The sequence below is a fragment of the Nicotiana tabacum genome, chromosome 10 (assembly GCF_000715075.1).
Source record: "Nicotiana tabacum cultivar K326 chromosome 10, ASM71507v2, whole genome shotgun sequence".
NCBI lineage: Eukaryota > Viridiplantae > Streptophyta > Magnoliopsida > Solanales > Solanaceae > Nicotiana > Nicotiana tabacum.
This window is the reverse complement of record NC_134089.1, coordinates 158,145,391-158,168,106: the sequence shown is the minus strand read 5'-3', so window position 1 is coordinate 158,168,106 and position 22,716 is coordinate 158,145,391. Positions and strand designations below refer to the sequence as shown.

The 22,716-nt window shown below is 38.1% G+C and overlaps 1 protein-coding gene across 1 annotated transcript; it reads right to left on the bottom strand.

Annotated features, from left to right (window-relative positions):
* Window positions 1–1,244: 1,244 nt before the first annotated feature.
* Window positions 1,245–6,144, bottom strand: LOC107787485 (uncharacterized). Its single transcript, XM_075223448.1, has 6 exons — window positions 5,598–6,144; window positions 3,882–4,027; window positions 3,253–3,421; window positions 2,488–2,586; window positions 1,760–1,842; window positions 1,245–1,673 (listed from the first exon to the last, which is right to left on the bottom strand). Exons 1-6 carry the CDS (start codon window positions 6,000–6,002, stop codon window positions 1,541–1,543), a joined length of 1,035 nt encoding a protein of 344 aa, XP_075079549.1. The 5' UTR covers window positions 6,003–6,144; the 3' UTR covers window positions 1,245–1,540.
* Between the last annotated feature and the right edge of the window lie 16,572 nt (window positions 6,145–22,716).

The window sequence follows — 22,716 nt, the reverse complement described above, 5'->3', positions numbered from 1 at the left end:
GTCAAATATGATATTATTTTGATTACAGGTAAAATATTAATTAAAAATTTCTTAGTAGGGAAGAGACTGTATAAAGAAAAAAAATAGATATAATGTGAGAATATATTAAATAATTTAAAATAAAATAAAATAAATAATTGAATAATATTCCAAAATATTATTTTTAGATTTAAATAGTAAAATAGTTTTGAGTAAGAGGATAAAAGCGTAAAATATATTAAATTTCAAGAATAAAAAAATAATATTTATCGATAATTATTAAAAGGATAATAAGCAAAATATTAAGTCAATTAGTAAGCTGAAAAACTCACATGAAAGTATAATAATATTAAATAATAAATAATTTAATAATTATAAGCAAGGAATAAAAAAATTGTGTAAAATTTAAAAGAATAAGACTTATTTAAGCTTTAGACAAAAAAAAAACTAATATTGAGAATTTTATTAAAGTAATATAATTTAATATGTTTAAACGAGATAAATCACCACATGACATAGTTAATAATTTTTAATATTGATAACAAAACGAAATTCAAGTACTAAAATTAACCTATTGGATTATATAAATATAAAAAAAGAAAACAGGTTATCCAATATGAGATTTGCGAAATGGTTTCATGTCTTGCTTCTTAATTAATATCTAATGATTATCTATAAATTTTATCTGGAAGGTTTATATTTTAAAGTTATTTATACATAATTTAAATAATCCAAATCACAATCCGACATGATTTGTGTCCGCGCATCGCACGAGTACTAATACTAGTATAATATAGATAGATATATAGATATAGATTTAACTGGAATAGTCAAATATAGAATAAAGTTATCATATACTATTGACATTTATTAGCTTGCCATTTGGCTTAACCATAATGTCAATTATATATAGTAACTTTCCTACTTATATATATATAGATATAGATATAGATATATATGGGGGACATCGAGAACAAATTTAAACCATCAGCTACTGATTAGTATTTGTGGTAGCAGGTCAGCAATCATTTTTAACAAATTATCAATTAATGGTTGTTAAGAGATTTACCTTTATATATTGTGCATAGAGCTTAAACTCGATACTAACATGTGAGGGCATTCTGAAAATGAGAAGTTAAAGTACCAAAAGGCCGAAATGCTGGTACATCTATCACCAAGACTTTTCAAAGTAGTATAGATGAAGTTGACTTCTCAATTTATAACATGTACCGATTATGAGGGTGTTTGTGAATACTGTTTAACTATAAAAGAAACTAAAATAAACATGAAATTGAAAATTACCATCTCAAGAATACATGTGACAAGGTTTATATAAAGCAAGGGTGGTAAAAAAGAACTAAGAAGAAAAAGAAAAAGACAGAGCAACAAGTCTTGGAATTTCCAGCAGAAATGGTCTTCAGTTCAACTGCTGTTGCTGAACTATTTACATTACAAATAGCAGAGGGAAGTTTTTGCGCTGCTAGTTTAGATATGTTTCACCTGTCGGTTTGTTTTTGCTCAATGTCCCACGCTATTCAAATCCTGCTGTAAGTGATTTAGATCATTTTTCTTCAGCCGAAGCTGGGCTTGATGAAACTGGTACCGTTGGAATAGATGGACGTTGGAGAAGGTATAGTGCTGGACCCAGTAAAGGAATCACCGATAGGGGGAGAAGCCAAAATCCTTTGTCATACCTTGAGATATAACCACATGTTATCGATCAATATCATTTTGCATAGGATGGGAAGTGGGAACTACATTTGTGTGAGTATGAGCTTACCACTTTCGAGCAGTCATGTCATTGTAAATCCAGAAGGGTGCAAATGCTGACAGTAGACAGAAATCAATTGACATGGCATGGATCTGCAGATCAATCAAGAATATGTCAGGTTTATATAGGTTTAACACAATGTATTATAAATAAATAAAAAGGGCAGCCCGGTGCACTAAGCTCCCGCTATGCACAGGTCCGGAAAAGTATAATTGACAGAAATCTCTCATTAGCATAAAAATCCAGAAGGTTGTGATCCGGATTTTAAAAAATGTTTTTGCCGTAGTAGGAGCTAGTTAGATTCTTGATCACCTTTTCGCAAGATGAGATTAATATCATATTCATGTACAAGGACAGAATGGGAACTCTAACTTCCACCTTAATATAATTATCAAGAAGTAGACCTCTACTGTTATTTTAACGACTGGCTGAACATATTACTAGCTTTATTTCTTTCAACATATGGTGAAATGCTGAAGCAGATTTCTTAGTTATCACACGGACCAGGTAATGCTCATTTAAATATCAAACCCGCTAACCAGTTTTTGCAGGAAACTAAGATTGTCAACGAAGTAAGATCATTAGTCAACCTTATAGGAAAAAGAAAAAAACTAAGATGAGATCATTACTCCATCAGACAATGAAATATGACCCTAATCCAATAACTAAAATTATGGTAACATGAAAAACTAGTTATACACAGCATATCAAATATAGACAATAAAGTAGAAACTTACGAATCTGCTTTCTCTGAAGTATTGATAGAATTCCTTCCAAACATCTCCATTTGATAAGCCTGCATAAAATATTATCCCTAGCCCTGCAGCCATGGTTACCTGATTTCGCATTAGTTAGAAGACAGAAAAGTAGATCATCTCTCAAGGTATAAAGCACTTGACGATCAACAACAGCAAACCCAGTGTAATTTCCACAAGTGGGGTCTGAGGAGTGTGTACGCAGACCTTACCCCTACCTTGTGAAGGTAGAGAGGTTGTTTCGGATAGAACCTTAGCTAAAGAAACACTGAACAAGAAGCGACCAACAATAACAGCACAAGAAAAAAAAACAAAGACACTATGTAAAACAAAGATCTAAAAATAAGAAATACAAGAATACTACTAAAAATGCTGGTAAGAATGACACAATAATACTAATATTACTGGTACGATTAGGAGAAACTCTCGACTACCTATCAACCTACAATCCTAATTCTCGACCTCCACACCTTCCCATCGAGGGTCATGTTCTCGGTAAGCTGAAGCCTATAAAGCACTTTACGATCAGTTTCCTAAATTTTTTAATCTTCTATTCTTGATCAAAAAGCATACAGAAAAGTGCTACCACTTAAGGTGTCCGATATTACTCCCCTTTCTACTTACTTCAGATACGATGTGGTGCAACAAGATCTTTTACACGCTTATATATAACACAGAATTTCTGTTCCATATTCTTGGTTTAGTGCTAGAAAGAGTCCACTGTAGTCAGACAAAACTATTCCTTACCCCAGCAGTCAATTTCGATTCGAGAAAATTCAGAGGCCACCTTTGAACCTCAGTTTCTTCAACAGGTGGAGGAGGTGGTTTCCAGAGAGCAAAATAAGGAATAAGAGCATATGCACCACCAAAGAATGAAAGTACGAGAAATGGCCAAACAGGAATGCTGTTTTTTGAACTGCAGAAACAAAAATTTAATATCAGATAACTGAATCTTTTGTCTGTCCAAACCAAAAATTTTAGACAAATTTGAAATGTCGTACTTTCAGTTCCTAATTGCTAGTCACAACAGTTATTCCAGAATGTTTGAATTACAATTGATCATTCCAAGCAACTTAATCTCATATTATATATAGAGCTAAAGGAAGGGGAGCGTTGGAGCAACGGTAAAGTTGTCTCCGTGTGACCTATAGGTCACGGATTCGAGCCGTGGAATCAGCCACTGATACTTGCATTAGAGTAGGCTTCCCATATTACACCCCAATGGGGTGCGGTCCTTCCCCGGATCCTGCGAAAACGCAAGATGCTTCGTGCATCGAGTTACCCTTTCTATATATAGAGCTAAACTAGAACATCAAGAACTGTACAACAGAACAGAAAGAGGAAAATGAACTGAAGCAAGACAGCCGAGAAGTTACCTTCTAGCGGTAGGAAGGAGGAGCATACTGTAAACTAATGGCCACAAACCCATGAGGTACCAAAGACTCACCAACACTTGATTCATTTGGAAGCCATCATCTCCTTTCAAATTAAGGAGCTTCTTTAAGAAATACGTGTCTGTCAACTGCAATTTTAAGGTAAAAAAAGGACTAAGAAAAACACAATATAAAGCAGAGAGCTATAGAGTAAAGAGTGAAGCAAATAAGTATCATAAAGGAATACTTGTTGACAAAGCATCTTCTCATACTTCGATATTTCAATTATTTTTAGCACACTCAAGAACTGCTCTCTCCACTTTATTCAACGTGAACATGTTTGATTGAGCACGAAGTTTAACCATTAAAATAGCTAGGGCTTGCCAGTTCTCAGATTGAAAAATAGCCAGCATTTACAAAGTCATTGAAAAATAGCCACTATTTTGCTGAAACACGGAAAGTTCCAGCATAATATGCTGGATTATGGAGCTCCCGCGCATAAACTTGCAGCATATTATGTTGGAACTCCAACACATTATGCTGAAATCTATATGTAAAAAATTTCGAGCTGGAACTTTTTCGGATTTTTAAGGGTGTTTTTGTTCAGATTTTATCTTTACGTGAAAACGAGGTTAAATTTTGATCACTTTTGAAATTGCGACTATTTTCAAGTAAAATTTGGCTATTTCTGAATTTTCCCCCCCCAGTTTAAGAAAGAAAATGATGACTTTTGAAACTTTTAGTCTTAATATCAGTTTGACTATATTACTTTTAAAACTTGTGTATTATTTCTATATTTAAAAAAGTCATTCTTTTTTTAAACGGACTAAAAAGAAATATGATCACATAATTACAGGGGCGACTCAACATTGTTGGTGGCCTAAAGCAAAATTTAATGAGAGGCCTTAATTTTTATTTTTTTAAAAAATTATATATTTTTATTTGAAGTACATTTTTTTAACATTTTTAGATGCAAAATTATTAATAATTTTCTTATAATCGAGTTATCCTAATAATTCTTTTTTCAACTGATAATGCTGCTAATCTAATCCAGTTAGCTTCTCGTGAGACATTGTTGATCCAATACAAGATTTTATCAATTTTAATTTGGAAAAGCTTCTTTCCCCGATGCAATTGTTATAGTATATTTTATTCTATAAGGAATAACATTGAAAAAAAATCAAGTCTTGTTATCTTATTAAGTATGTCGATTAGAGTTTTATCTTCTACTTGTAATATTTTCTTTAATGCTATATAATTTGAAAAATAAGCCTAAACTATCATGCCAGAGTGGCTATTATGTTTTAATCAAGGCTAAGTCAATATTTTTTTCAGATTTTTATCAACTACTAATCTCAGTTTTTACCCACTAAACAAAAAATTAAAAATATTTGCGTATGCTTCAGATTATTCAAACTGAAGGGTCAATATCAATAACAAATTAATATTTTCTTTTCCTGTTTGTAATTTTTTTTTATTTTAACTTTAAGATAATAAATTTTTTATATAAAAAATTAATTTATAAAATATTGTCAATTGGAAATGGCGCCCCCAGAATTTGGGGGCCTAAAGCCACTGCTTGGGTTGCTTTACCCTTCAGCCGGCGTTGCACATAAACTATGACCGCATAATTGTTTATGCACAAATATGCCAAAACGACTTTAAGCTGGAAGAAACAAGAAAAGAGAATATTCTTAGCAGAAAAATAAGATGTGATACCGGGGTCTGGTTAGGTGCAAGGAAGAAGACATAGTACATGAGTCCACCCCACAATCCAAAGAGCAAAAACGACGTGGTCCAATCCCATTGGTCTCCTCCACTTCCTCCATTATTGCTTCCGCCACTTATCTCAGTAGAAACATCTGTATCTTTTTTCATAATTGGGTCTTCTTGATTTTGAAAGTTTAGTGAACTATGGCATATATACAGACGACCCTTTTTCCCGAATACTGAAATTTTGGTATTTATGTAGTTGTTACTGTAGATTGAGTTCTTGAAAAATTGGGTCTTTGGATTCTTGAATTTTGCACTCTTTGGAAATGAAGGTTTAGTGTTGACTTTCTTATTTTTAAGAAATAGTAATGAAGAAAAGTTAGAGGAGATGAGGCTGCTATTGGCTAACATGTTTAGAAAATGCAGCAGATCAGCTAACTACTCGGAAGGACCAAAATAGTCGAGACTATCTCGCCATGTGTGTTCAAAGAAAAAGGAATATTTTTAACTCCCTCAACCTACCCCCCTCCCCAAAACCCCCAAACCCCACCCCGAAAAGATAAAAGGAACAGCGCAAACGGCGTCGTTCGACGGTATATTTAATTAGTTGTCATTTTCACTTTGGACGGCAAATAAGGAGTTTTTTTTCTCCAATTATATATGGAGTCAATACCCTAAAATCCCCTTAAACTATCACGTTTTTGTCAGTTTTATGCTTAGATTCTTCGTGTCCCCAAAACCTCCTAAACTATATTGTCCTTCATATTTAAACCACCTTGTTGCTTACATAGCATAACAACAATAATAATAACCCATTGAAAATCCCACGAGTGGGTCTGGGACGGTAGTATGTACGCAACCTTACCTCTGCCCTTCTAGGGCAGAGATTGTTTCCAATAGACGCTCGGCTAAGTGTGTGTAATAACTCAATTGGGAGCGCGTGATAGCTAAAAAAACCATCAAAATAGCCTAATTGACAAAATATAGTGGCTAATTAACCGAACCCTCTTTCAAATTTTTGTGTTAATATTCTCCTTATTTTCTTTATATTCACCTTTTTTCCTCATTTTTTCTATCATTCTTCCTTATTTTTTCACATTTCTTCTTTATTTTTCATCTTTTATCCATATGGGTTACCTTTGAAAAAAATTCTCCCTCTCTTATTTCCTCTCAAATGATTTATTCTCTTTCTTGTTTTAGTCTTCTTTCATGTCTTACACATATTGTTGAAAGAACACTCATTTAAATCTTCTTATTAAATCCAACACCTTGTAGAGAATAAAGTTGAATCTCTTGAATCTTGTTTGTGTAATTGATCACGCCCAACTATGCCTTATAAAAAGACTAAGTGGTCGTTGCAAATATATTCCGGTTAATAAGTCTGGAGTCGAATTCCACAGGGAATTAACCTATTAAGCATAGCTACTAGACTCGCACAAATTCAGCAATCAATCTTCAGAAATACTTAATTAACGAATTGGATGTTTACTAACTAAATATTACGTAATGAAAATACAATAAATAATAACTAACTACGAACGGGTTGTAGACAAGAAGTTGAATGATCTAAGGTTGTGATTTCCCTTATTGTCGGAATCCTTTCCGCTATGTTTTCTATAAATTTGTCTAAGTCTTCTCTACCGATCATGAGCACTCTGACTGTCGCAACTCTCTCCCGAGTAATTACCACAATATACTAAACATATTCTCCTGAATTACGCTAGCTGGCCTTAAGTACAACTCACTCAAATCGCACCAAGGTTTTGTTATCCCTAATCCCACCTTTAAACCCTTCGTATTGATCCCTCATATACGTTAGGAGTGATGTTGTTCAACAACTACTTACATATGCACTCTCTCCCGAGTAATACATACTAAATAGGCACAGTTAATTGAGGGCCCTTCAATCAACAACAATAATAATATAGTTGAACAGATAGAGAAAATACTACGGCAAATCTATATTAATGTAACAGGAAAATCATCCTCCAATAGGTTCCATCAAAACCCTAGATTAAGAGTTTAGTTACTCATACTCATAGTAACAATATCCAAAATATTTTGCATAATTAAAATACAAAGTAAGTATGAAAGGAAGTAGAAATCAATGATTTTAACTCCCAACGGTTGTTCCATGAGCTATCCTTCCTCAGATTGTAAAAGTCCTTCAAAGTGGAATTTTTAGGTCTATTTATATGTGTAGGAAAAGACCTAAATATGTAGGTCAAATCCTAGTCAAATTGGAAGATGAAATAAGTCTTCAAAACTCGGAATGGACCTCGCCCCAGACCTGGCGTCGCCAGGTATAACGCCTGGTGGACCTCACCCCAGGCCTGGCGTCGCCAGGCATAACGCCTGGTTAAGCCTGCCTCACCATGTCTCTTGCCAACTACAAGCCTAGCGTCACCAGGTATATCGCCAGCTACAAGCCTGGCATTTCCAGCTTTCCTTATTCAACTGCTCCCGTGCACGCTTTAGACTTATAAGTATCCTTTTTTTTTCTCTACTTTCATCTCCAATTCACCTACACATAAAATGGATCCTATTAAGCACAAATAAAGTGTAATTTATCATTAAAGCATATAAAATGCAAGGCGAATAATGTGCTAAACCATGAATTGTAGCTACACATCAATACCCCACACTTAAATATTGCTCGTCCTCGAGCAATCAAACTACACTTATAGACACAACCTATTAAGCAATTCCCTTAACTTATTATACCAAGAATCTTTAACATAGTCTAAGCACCAAGGTATAACATCCTCACCTCAAGATTTGACTCACAAATACCATGCCTTATTCATAATTCACTTACTCTAACATGGAAGTCAACGACATTACCTTTCCTTTATGAATCACGTGCCTCGCTCAATCAAAGAGCTTAGTTCCACACACAATGAATTTTAAGAACATAGGAACTCAAGATAGACAAAATTCACTCGCTCTCATTAATAACCTTCATATGCCACAAATGATGCACTATAGTCTTTCCCGTAGTGTAATACTCGATTAATCGAGTTCATTCAGTCTAAAATCAAGTAGGACTTTTATTGGTTGTAATGTAGGCTGCGGGTCGGGTAGGATACATTTGGATATGAGTGACTACACCTCCCTTAAGAACTTTAATACATATACTTTAACATTCAAGCCAATACTTATGTCAAACCAAAATTCCACCTTAACTTCACTCTATTTTACCCCCTACTTCTTTACGCACCAGTATATCACTAGTCACCACCGTCAAGAATTATTCTTCATACAATACGGCTATTATTTTTTTTCTTTCTTTTTCTTTCTTATCGTCAATCCAAGTGGCTTTTATTGACATAATTTTATTTTCAAACTGTGCACCTTTCTCCTTATTTCAATTGTTCCACTCAAAAGCCAACCCACCACCCCACACTTTAACTTTTTCGTAATTCTTCACAATTCAAGTGCTCATGAGAGGTGACAAGGTTCAAATATATGGTCGATTCAAATAAAGAGGTACGACTTGTAATGCGGTTACCAAATCAACAGGATTATAGGCTCAAATGGGTTAACTACAATATATAACATTTAGGTAGGTACTCTATATATATATCTGGCTTAATAAAGAAACGCCCACATCACTTCTTAGATTGAACAAGACTACTATTTTGGTTTGCACACACACGGGCAAGTTCTAGACATCAAATGCAATGCACAAAATACATATAAACCTCACACAGACATGACACATAACTCATTCAGGATTGGTTTTTATCACGACACTCCAGTCAAAGCAGTTAAGCAAATTTAAGAATCTACGATTTAAGGTACTTATACTAGAGTCAAAAACTGAGTATAAGCGTCACAACCAAAGTACTAATTATTCTCAAGACATCACAAAACTAAGAGATATTGCTGCGATTATATGCATAGCTCCGTGGTTCCTATTCCTAAAAATTAAAATTAACTACACCCCGTTCAACTAAAAATCCTTGGAAAAGAACCGCGGCCCAAAGAAAAACCAAGGGTGAATTACTATACTTCCTAAAAAAATGTTTTTGGTATTTTTCTTTAGACTTACTTCCCTCAAGAAAACTGTCTAGGAGATCCATCATCAGGAAGAGTCCAAATTTTATTTTAATTTTATTTTATATATTTTCTGACTAAAAACAAATAACAAAAAAAAACAAAAATGAAAACAAATTCTTAAAACCAATAACTAAAATAATTAGATAACGAAAACGACACTTACTAAAATAGCATATACAAATAACTAACAAATACTAATTTCTACAAGTCCCCACCCCACACTTAGATCATACATTGTCCTTAGTGCAATTGACAAAACAAGAAAAAGGAGTACGGTGCAAGGCAACTCCCTGATCAAGCGGCGTTCTCATCCTCTGACGATCTCCACTATTCATCATGTTCTTCTTCCTCCTCCTCATCATCTTCCTCATCATGACTGCTCCAGCTCGGCCTAAGACTGCTCGTGTGTGTCGATATCCTCATCATCGAGTAGTCTGTATCCATCACCTATCCCAACCATCTACTGGGCATGAGCATTGAACCAGTACCGCTGCTCCAATAAAGTCATCTCCTCATATGTGGCTGGCTGACCCCTATCCTCAGCTGCAAATCCATCATCCCATAGATATGAGTCATAGAACTATCATCACAAGCATTGCGCTCAGCACCTGTCAATGATGGCATGACAGTCTATTCTTTCAGCCGGAGACTAGTGATGTCCATTTGTTGGAGGGGCTGATTGATGGTGTGGTGAAAGTCGGGATCCTCCTCAACCTCCTCGTGTCTTAAGAACTAAGTTAAAAAATTGGCAAGTGGCATTCAATCGACTTTCTTACTCGTTTTGACTGATGACATCTGGTAGCGGATTAGATGACCCATATTCACCCTTTGACCCGTCATGAGAAAGTATATTATACAGGTCCTTTCACGGCTAATGAGTGTGTCATGATTACACGGTAGAAGCCATGCATTTATCAGTTTAATCCACACTTAAGCCTCTGCCTTCATCTTCTTCTTGGGGAATCTCTTGTGCCGATTTATTATCTTATCCCGGACCCATGCTGCCGTAGAGTCGACACCACAGAGCGTGTGTCGCAGCTCTCTATATGTAGGCCGGCGAATGAAGTGGTCCAATGGCTCCACAGAAACATCTGGTGCACCTAAAAAGTTACATATGGTCGTGGCTGAAAAATCTATCAAACGTCCACGAATCAGCACTAGCTATTCAGTATCATGTGGATCAAACCCTGCATAGAATTCCCGGACTAGATTGAGATTAATGTCCCCTGTGTTCTTGAATACATAGCTCAACCCCAAATCCTATATGCCACTCCAAATTGCCTGATACTTTCTTTCAGGCTGCGTTCCTAGATAGCTGCTTCCAGGTGTACATGTTTAGGCCTACATCGCATGTACCAATCCTTAGTATGTAGGGGTATGCTATTGATGCCAAACTCCCGTTGTCCTTGGGGTTGTGGACACATGGCTGCTACAGCTGCCACGCTTGTTCTCCACTTAGACTAGAGGTAGTTTCTCCCCCTTTTCTCTTATTTTGGGGGGTGGAGGTCGCCTTTGCTTTAACCGGAGCAGTGGAAATAGCCTTTTCTTTGCCTGTGTTTTCTCGGAGGCATCTTCGTTCATACACAAGTAATCAATAATCAGCTAAAACTGTATAAGAAAACATTACACACAAAGTCTTGCCAACTTTTCGAGGTTACTCAGACTGCACCTCGTATTTTCTTAATATTAAAATCAAACAACAACACATAGACTTCCCTTGAGCCACCCCACACTTAAGATTTTAATGTGGTGAACGACTACACAACACTAGTCTATTAATACCGGAGACTCGGGCTCCAATAGAGACAAGGAATGCCATTGAGGCATTATAGAAAACTCTTAATATGAAACTAGTGCCATGGGAGTGCTTATAGGGGTTGCGAGATTGCTCCACCCTCCCAAATTGGCTTGGGAGTTCCGTACTACCACATGTTCATACAATCACAACACCATTCCTATGGGGTTCATGGGTTTGGGACACACAAACACAATACTACAATGAAGAACAACCACCAAATTTTGTGTGTAATTGCATACCTTTACCCAACTCGAAATTGCAAGGGAAAAAGATAAGAATCATACCTTAGAAGCTTTTGAGAGGAAAGATCTGCTTGACAATTCTCTGGTGAGTGTGAACGAAATAGCAGGACTAAGCTTGACTTCAATGAGTATGGGAGAGACAATAATGGCAGTGGGTTGGTGGGGAAATTTTATGCAGTGCATTTGATTGTGAGTAGTGCTGGTGAACAGTATGAGTTTGGGATTTTTCTTTGGAGTTTTATGCGTGTTTGGTTTAGTGTTTTTAATATGTTGGTGCAATGTTTATATGTTGGGCGTTTAAGTGGGGGGAAGGGGGTTAAAAGAAATAAGGGAAAGAAAATTAAAAGAAGTGGAAGAACATACTTACCTGGGGATGCTAGGCCTGGTACCTGGCCTTACCCCAGGCGACTCCAGCTCCAGCGCCAGCTTTACCCCAGGAGACGTCGGCTCAATGCCAGCTTTACCTGGCTTTACCCCAGGCGACGCTAGCTTTACTTGGCTTTACCCCAGGTGATGCCAGGCTTATCGCCTGGTCTCCTTCATGTGATGCTGAAAACCCTGCTCGACTTGCCCAAACTCACCTGCAAACTTGTTAGTACCTAAAAATAAAAAGAAAAATTCTAACTATACTAAAAATTGGGTTACCTCCCAACGAGTGACTTAGTTAATATCGTGGCACAACGTATACAACAGTCCAATGGGTTTCCTCCCATGAAGCGCCTGATTTAACGTCGCGGTACGACGCAGGTAAGCGCATTTAAGGCACGCTCAACATCGGTGGCTCGAGCAAATGAGTCACCGACAATACTTTTTTGTCATCCATGCCCAAATAATATTTTAATCTGTGCCCATTGACTCTTAATGCACGAGAGTTATTTTCCGCAATAATCTCTATGGCACCAGTGGGGTGAATCTCTACCACACGAAATGGTCCTGACCATGTTGAATTTAATTTACCCGGAAATAACCTCAGTCTTGAATTGTATAACAATACCCTATCTCCAGGTTGAAAACTTCGCTAAAGAATATTTTTGTCATGTATTATCTTTATTCTCTCCTTGTATAGTCCTATGCTCTCAAAAGCGTGATATCGAAACTCATCAAGCTCATGCAACTCTGTGACTCTACTCATACCCACAACTTCTATATCGAGATTCAATTGCCTCAATGCCCACAAAGCTCTATGCTCCAACTCCATTGGTAAGTGACACGCCTTCCCAAATACCAACTTGCACGACAACATGCCGATCGGAGCTTGAAAGTGGTACGATAGGCCCAGAGTACATCATCTAAACTTCTCGCCCAATCCATTTTTGTAGCATTCACAATCTTTGTCAACACTCTCTTTATCTCTCTGTTCGAAACTTTCCACTTGCCCACTCGTTTGTGGATGATATGGGGTGGCAACCTTGTGGCGTACATCATACTTTTCTAACAACTTTGCGAAGGCTCGATTATAGAAGTGAGTGCCTCTATTATTGATTATTGCCTTTGGAGTGCCAAATCAGGTGAATATATTCTTTCTCAAAAAATCAATTACCCCCTTTGCATCATTTGTAGGGAGCGATGCAACCTCCACCCATTTGGCCAAGTAGTCCATAGCTATGAGTATGTACTTGTTGCCATATGAGCTGACGAAAGGCCCCATGAAATAGATACCCTATACGTCAAACACTTCTACCTCCTAAATTGGGTTCATAGGCATCTCATGTCTGCGGGAAATATTCTCGGTTCATTGGCATTCATCACAACCCTTCACCAATAAGTGTGCACCTTTGAACAATGTCGGCCAATAGAAGCCCGACTCTAACACTTTCGTTGTTGTCCTTACTCCCCCAAAATGGCCACTATATGGTGACGTATGACACGCCTATAAAATAGAAGATTGGTCTATCTCGGGGATACATCTCCCGATCATGTTATCAACACAAATCCTGAACAGATAAGGCTCATCCCAATAATATATGTGACAATCATGAGAGAATTTTTTCTTTTGGACAGAGGAGAGGTCGTAAGGAACAATACCGCTCACCAGCTAGTTTGCAATGTCTGTATACCATGGCGCTACCTCAAGACTCGTGTCTAATAGTTGTTCGTTCGGGAAAGTCTCGACAATCTCTTCCAACTCAACCTTATTCTCGGCTCCCTCTAGCCTAGACAAGTGATCAGCTACTTGGTTTTTCGTTCCCTTTCAGTCACGGATTACAAAGTCAGATTCTTGCAGCAGTAGCACCCATCGAATCAGGTGCGGCTTTGACTCTTTCTTCTCGATTAAGTACCTGAGAGCAGCATGGTCAGTATAAACAATTACCTTCGAGCCTATCAGGAATGACCTGAATTTGTCAAATACGAACACCACTGCTAGTATCTCCTTCTCAGTCACTGTGTAATTTAGTTGGGCACCACTTAGAGTTCTACTTGCGTAGTATATTGGATGCATGATTTTGTCTTTTCGTTGCCCAAGAACTGCTCCCACAATATAGTCGCTCGCATCACACATCAACTCAAATGGTTGCTCCCAGTCAGGTGCAACTATGATATGTGTTGTTACCAGTCTCTTCTTCAATTCCTCAAAAACTACCCTACAATCATCAAAAAACATAAAGGGTGATTTGTTTCAAGCAATTTACACAAGGGGTTAGCAATTTTGGAAAAATCTTTTATAAATCTCCTATAGAAACCAGCGTGCCTGAGGAAACTTCTTATTACTTTGACAGAAGTGGGTGGTGGAAGCTTTTCGATCACATCAACCTTTGCACGATCTACCTTAATGCCTTTACTCGACACTAGGTGCCCCAAGACTATACCTTCCTGTACCATGAAATGACACTTTTTCCAGTTGAGTACTAGATTAGTCTTGAAACACCTCTTCTATACTCTTCTCAAGTTCATAAGGCAATCATCGAATGAGTTCCCCACCACTGAGAAGTCATCCATAAAAATCTCCATTATTTCCTCTACCATATCTGTGAAGATGACCATCATGCACCTTTGGAATGTGATGGGTGTGTTGCATAGGCTAAACAACATTCTCGGAAAGGCATAGATCATAAGGGCAGGTGAATGACATTTTCTCTCTATCCTCCGGGGCAATAGAGATCTGATTATACCCCAAGTACCCATTTAGAAAGTAGAAGTGGGACCTCCCTACCAATCTATCTAGCATTTGATCTATGAATGGCAGTGTGAAATGATCTTTTTGGAAAGCTATGTTCAACATTCTGTAATCCATACAGATTCGCCAACCCGTGACTGTTCGTGTTAAGATCAACTCCTTCTTCTCATTTTTCACTACTGTAATACCGCCCTTCTTTGGTATACACTGAACTAGGATGACCCAGTTACTGTCAGAGATGGGGAATATGATTCCCGCATCTAACCACTTAATCACTTCTTTCTTCACCACTTCTTTCATGATGGGGTTCAACCTTCTTTGATGTTCTCTGGATAGTTTGTGCACATCTTCTAGTAAAATCTTATGCATACAGAAGGCTGGGCTGATACCCTTAATGTCTGCAATGGTCCAATCAATTGTAGTTTTGCACTCCATCAATACCTGCAAAAGTTGTTCTGCCTGCACATCTAACAAACTAGATGAGATAATAATAGGTAAAGTTGAGTTAGGTCCCAAGAAAGCATACCCGAGATGAGGTGGCAGGGGCTTTAGTTCCAACTTTGATGGCTCTTCTATCGACGACTTAGCTGGAGGAGTTTTCCTTTCTTCTAAGTGCAAAGGCTCAAATTCGAGCTCCCTTCTCCAAAAACTTTGGCCTTCAAGAGCAAGTACCCACTCCGCCAAGTCCTCTCTATTTGCTTCATCTAAGTTCATGAGACAGGCTGCTAGAGGGTCTTTAGTGTTCATTGTCTTATACTCCTCCTCCAAAATTACATCCACGGCTTCTATTAGAGAGCAGTTAGCAAATTTGCTTGGTCGCCGAATAGATTTTTGCATGTTGAATGTTATTTCTTCATCATTTAGTCTCATTATGAGCTCTCCAGTTTCACCGTCAATTAAAGCTCTCCCAATGGCCAAGAATGGTCTTCCCAAAATTATGGGAATCTCCTCGTCAACCCGACAATCTAGAATGACAAAATATGCTGGGAACACAAACTTCCCAACCTGTACTAATACATCATCAAGGATACCAGAGGGCTTCTTCACTGTCCGATCAGTTAGTTGTAGTAACATGGATGTGAATTTAGCACTTCAAATGCCTAACCTTTTGTAGATAGCTAGGGGCATCAAGTTTATGCTTGCCCCCAAATCACAAAGTGCCTTAGAAAACTCATAGTTGCCTATTGTGCACGAGATTGTGAAACTCCCTGGGTCAGACAACTTCTCAACTATGGGTCTCGTCATAACAACACTACATATCTGAGTTAGTGTAACCATGGCCAAGTCTTGAAAGTCGAACTTACGAGACATCAAGTCCTTCATCATTTTTGTATAATCAGGCATTTCCTTTAAGGCGTCAATCAATGGAATGTTCACCTGAATTTGCTTCAACATCTCCAAGAATTTCTTATACTGCTCATCTTTCTGATACTTGGCCAATCTCTATGGGAATGGTGCTGGAGGTCGCTTTTTCTCTGTGATTTGAGTTTTATCTTGCTCATGCACTACTTCTAGTGTCGCTTCTTATGCTACCTCAGTCTCCTTAGCAACCTCTTTTTCTTTGTTGGTGTTCTTTTGTCCATGTTGTACCGTCACCTCAGTTAACCCTGTTGAATCATCCATCTCAATGGGTACTGTCATAAGTGTTTCAGTAGGTCGGCTTTCACGAGCAATTTTTTGCTCCAGATCTAGGTCTTTACCATTTCGTAGACTCACTGCCATATTTCGGGCCCTTATCTTTTGGATTGATTTATGTGTCTGCAAGTAACGTCCCTTGGGGACGATTATTTAGAGCCATCAAAATCCGTCCTAATTGAATCTCAATACCCTTTATCGCTGATTCATGTAAGTCTACTCTCTCAGTTATTTTTCCAGTGGACCCAATCAATTGTTGCAGCATTCCCTTAAGTTCAGCAAACCATCATCTTGTCTCACAATCTGTTGTTGTTAAGGTTGTTGATAAGCCTAATACTGATTTTGGTGGTTGTAACCCTATTGCCTTTGGTAAGGCACCACTTGACCCTATGGTCGCATAGCTCCAGGATTGTTGTTGTTATTGTACTACTGCTGTGCTGGTTTGTATTGTTGATTCTGCTGACCCCAAGTCTGACCACCTTGCCTTTATCCCCCATAGTTGGCCACATAGTTCATATCTTCCTGATATTACTGGTTGTCACCTTCTGCACTCCGCGAGCAAATATATGGTTGGTTAATGCATGGTGTACATAAGCCCCCATTAGTTACGTCAATTATGTGCATTGCTGCTTCTAGCCTGATTCATCTATCTTTTTGGTAAGGATACTTATTTGCGTCATTAGAGTGGCCATATTTTCAGCTATGGAATTGTTTGGGTCCAAAGCCACTGAATGAACTACATGAGTGATTGTTGAGTCTTTTGTCATCCATCTTGAGTTTTGGTCCATCTTATCAAGTAGGATCTTGCTTTCTCTGAATGTTTTGCTCAAAAATGCCCCACCTGTTGAAGCATCAACATTGGCCTTTAAGCTGTCTGTCAATCCCATGTAAAAACTCTACCCTAACATCTGCTCCGGAATTACATTATGTGGACACTTAACCAGCATACCCTTGAGCCTCTCCATGTTTCTTGTAATGTTTCTATTGGTTTCTGCTTGAAGCTCAATATCTCATCAATTTGGATAACAGTCTTATTAGGTGGGTAGAACTTGTTCACAAATTGCTTGACTAATTCCTCCCAAGTAGTGATGGAGTTTATAGGGAGTGAATTAAGCCAAGTCTGAGCCTCTCCCGTCACTGAGAATGGAAACAACAATAGCTTTATTGCTTCCGGTGTCACATTAGGTTGCCTTTGCATGACACATATTGATAGGAAATTCTTCATATGCTGCTGAGGATCTTTAATGTATGACCCTGAGAACAGTCCCTTGTTCTGCAACAAATATAGCATGTTGTTTGTGATATGAAATAATTTTGCTTGTATCTGAGGGACTGTAATTGCGGTTGCTAGGTTTTTGGTGGTGGGTTATGCCTAATCATACAATGCCGCTTCTGGCACAAGAGGCACCACACCCTAATTGTTCGGGTCATTCACATTGTCTACTTTATCTGCCATGTCTGGTTTGATTTGTTCTGTTGAGTTCTGTTGCTATTTGCCCTTCTTGTTTGCACGATTCAGTGCCTTGAAAACTTTCTCAGGATTTGATAGTGCTTCAAACAATTCTCCAGTTCTTGAGGAGTTTCTAGGCATTCACCTGTAACACCCAAGACTACAAACGTTAGAATTTCAATGTATTTAGTTTAACTTGAAGAAAATTGACTACACTAAGAATTTTTAGCACTTCTTTTAGATGCAATTAATAATACCGTGAATTCCCCAGCAACCGCGCCAAGATTTGATCATACCCAATTATGTCTTATAAAAAGGACTAAGTGGTCGTTATAAATATATTCCGGTTAATAAGTCTGGAGTCGAATCCCACAGAGAATTAACCTATTAAGCATAGCTACTAGACTCGCACAAATTCACGCAATCAATCTTCAGAAATATTTAAGTAACGAATTGGATGTTTACTAACTAAATATTAAGTGATGAAAATGTAATAAATAATAACTAACTACGAATGGGTTGTAGACAAGAATTGGAATGATCTAAGGTTGTGATTTCCCCTATTATCGGAATCCTTTCCTTTACGTTTTCTATAAATTTTCCTAAGTCTTCTATACCGATCATGAGCACTCTGATGTCATAACTCTCTCCCAAATAATTACCACAATATACTAGACATATTCTCTTGAGTTACGTTAGCTAGCTTTAAGTACAGCTCACTCAGATCGCACCAAGGTTTCGTTATCCCTAATCCCACTTTTAAACCCTTCGTATTGATCCCTCATATACGTTAGGAGTGATATTGTTCAAGAACTACCTACATATGCACTCACTCTCGAGTAATACATACTAAATATGCATAGTTAATTGAGGGCCCTTCAATCAACAACAATAATAATATAGTTGAACAAATAGAGAAAATACTACGGCAAACTTATATTAACGTAACAAGAAAATCATCCTCCAATAGGTTCCATCAAAACCCTACATTAAGAGTTTAGCTACTCATACTCATAGTAACAATATCCAAAATATTTTGCATAATTAAAATACAAAGTAAGGATGAAAGGATGTAGAAATCAACGATTCTAACTCCCAACGGTTGTTCCACGAGCTATCCTTCCTCCGGTTGCAAAAGTCCTTCAAAGTGGCATTTTTAGGTCTATTTATATGTGTAGGAAAATACCTAAACGTGTAGGTCAAATCCTAGTCAAATCGGGAGACAAAATAAGTCTTCAAAACTCGAAATGGATCTCGCCCCAGACCTGGTGTTGCCAGGTATAACACATGGTGGACCTCATCCCAAGCTTGGTGTCGCTAGGCATAATGCTTGGTTAAGCCTGCCTCTGCATTGCCTCGCCATGTATCTCGCCAACTACAAGCCTGGCGTCGCCAGGTATATCGCCAGCTACAAGCCTGGCATCACCAACTTCCCTTATTCAACTGCTCTCGCGCACGCTTTCGACTTGTAAGTATCTTTTTTTTTCTCTACTTTCATCTTCAATTAACCTACACATAAAATGGACCCTATTACACGCAAATAAAGTATAATTTATCATCAAAGCGTATAAAATTCAAGGCGAATAATGTGCTAAACCACGCAATATAGCCACACATCAGTAATCTAGAATTAGAGAACGTAAGTACTTGTTACAGCCCGTGCGTCCCAAGGTGACGTATAATCAATATGAGATTGTTAATAATGATTTAAATGAGTTTAGATTCATAATATGGCCATATATGATGTTTGTATAGAAAATATAAAGTTTGGAAAAAATCGGATTTATGTTACGGAAAAACCGACTAAGGATTTGCCTTGTACGGAGATTTTTGAGAAATAAATTTCGTGTGCTATATGAGGTCTTTTTGAAACTTATGTAATTAAGTGTCTAAATATCAAGAAAGGTTGATAAATTGGTTTTCTAATAGTTAGAACTCACGGGACGGTGATTGGAAACCGTGAGTTCGATTTTTTCCACTTTTAGTAAACTGTTTTGTAGTCCATTTGTGTTGGCCTATTTTGTTGCTGATATATGGAGATTGGAAGGATAAAAAGGCTTGGAGAAATGCCACATATGGTAGGGTAGTAGGTTTGTTGCTCGTCGTTGCATTTTCAGGCTAATTGATAAGTTGTTGATTGGGTGTGTTATGGTATATTTGGGGTTTTTGTTGTATTGAAGGTTCCAAATTGTAATTAGATTGGTTTTTAGTTGCTGATTGTATTGTGTTTGTATCTCGCTTATAGTAGGCTTGAGGTAGTAGTAAAATCAGGGGAAATACTTCCCGTTTTATTTTAGAATCGAGTTACGTTTGAGATACGTAATACACTAGCGCCATCTATGTCGTACATGTATTTCTTTGTTATAGGGTTGGGCACTAGTTATCATAATCTTATTGTGGATTTTTATTGATGACTTGAGGTATGTTAAGGCTATCACTCCTTTCCTTTTGGCATGATCTATATGATACAACGAAACGAGCAAGCACACAACTTTCACAAATGATTCTATTCTTAGAAGTACTTGAGTTGCCTATGTTCTGGATTCCCCATATATCCTACTATAATATCGTTTGTTCATGGGTCTCATGACGTTCTGAGAGATCTTATTGACTTACTTCATTATGCATTGCATCCATTTATATATGTATATTGATCCATGGCCAAATGGCATTATGCATTGCATTTATTTATACATGTATACTGACCCATGACTAGATGGCGTTATATACGCGTATGGTATATGTATATGGGGTATGGGGAAAGGTTATGGCGTTATATACGCACCACCACCTAATCAGCTGGTATACATTTATGACTTCGCCCACTGAGGCTAAGATGATATGATGGGATGCCCTCAGAGGCTTGATGATATTATCTACGCATATACATATGCATGACATGACATTTATATGCATATGCATGACATTATAAATGTTTCATGATTCACAGAGCTATTCAGACTTACAGGTTGAGTCATTTACTCCATGTTTCTTTCATGTCTTTTATATACTGATTTTTATGCCTTACATACTCATACATTATTCGTACTAACGCCCCTATTACCTAGGGGCATGCGTTTCATGCCCGTAGGTGTAAGTAGACATGTTGACGATCCCCCTTCTTAGGATCCTTGCTCAGCGAGAGTTGGTATGCTCCATTTGATCCGGAGCTGCTATTGAGTTTTGGTATGATAATTTTGTACACATATGGGTATGATGAGGCCCAGTCCCATCCTTTATATAGTGTACTCTATTAGAGGTCTGTAGACATTTATGTGTAGTTAGATAGTATGTGTCCTTGTCGGCTCGCCCTGTCGTATTCCGTATATATATGTATATATGTCTTTTGGGCATGTTTTTCCGCGCATGTTATTCACATGAATCAGTATTTTATTAACATGCGTTATGCATGACCTACACTTATTTCATGTTTATATCTTAGACGTATGCTTAGGGGTGTTCGATAGGTAGAACTCGGGCACTCGTCACGCCCCATCGGTTTGGGTCGTGATAAAAGTGGTATTAGAGCAGTTCCATCCTAGGGTTTTCTACAGATCGTGTCTAGTAGAGTCTTGTTTATGAGTGTGTTGTGCATCACACTTATTAATAAGAGGCTGCGGGACATATAAGATGTTATCCTCCCTTTTTATCTTAGATCGTGCGATATGAGGATTCATTTTCCTAATGATATATTCTGTTTTCAGCAATGCCCAAGAAGGATACAACTACCCAAAAGGGAAATCCCGTGGCTGATGAGACTACAAGTCGAGTGCCATGAGTTACTAGGGCTCGGGGATAGTCTCATAGTGAGACTCCATCTCAGACTTCACATACCCTGCCCTTTCTAGAGGAGATCTGAGGGGCACCAGCTCCAGTACCCGCTCCAATACCCCCAACTCCTCAGCCAGATGTACCGGGTCAGGAGATGAGAGATGTTATTCAGCTATTAACTCGATTAGTGGGTGCACAGGCTCGACGCTAGGAGGTAGGTATTGGCCATGTAGATAGGGACATCTGTGCGAGGATTCATGATTTCATTAATTTGGACCCTCTGATATTTATCGGAGCAGACCCGAATGAGGACCCTCAGATATTTATCAATAGGATGCAGAGGACTTTGAGGGTAATGAAGGCCACTGCGACTGAATCAGTTGAGCTAGCTTCTTATAGACTTTGGGATGTTGCAATTAATTAGTACGAGTCTTGGGAGTTGTCTAGAGGTGAGAATGCCCTTCCAGCAGTATGGCAAGAGTTTACAGAGGCTTTTCTTCGTCATTATTTGCCACCAGAGCTTAGACGAGCTAGAATTGATAGGTTCTTAACCCTTCGACACGGTAATATGAGTGTTCGGGAGTATAGCCTTCAGCTTGATTCTTTGGCTAGGTATGCTCCCACTATTGTAGCTAAGATGGAGGATCGGGTTCACTGGTTTGTGATGGGGTTGGAGCCGCACCTGCTTAATAACTGTATGTCGGTCTCAATTCATCCAGGCATTGATATTTCTCATATTTAGGTATACGCTCAAGGCGTAGAGGAGCATAAGCAGAAGTAGAAGGCCGATCGTGAGCATGATAGGGGCCAGAGTAAGAGAGCGAGATCTTCAGGTCCTTCTGGTGAGTTTCGAGGTGGTCAAAGACAGTAGTACCCGAGGTATCCAGCCCATCCATCGGCTAGTGCACCCTCTGAGTTTGCTGGTAGGAGAGTTGATTGTTCCACCTATCCAGGGCCCAGTCAGAGTTCCAAGGCCTTTAGTTCTTAGTATAGGGGTGAGTCAAGTCAGATGAGGCCACCCTTGCCACTATGTTCTCAGTGTGGTAAGCAGC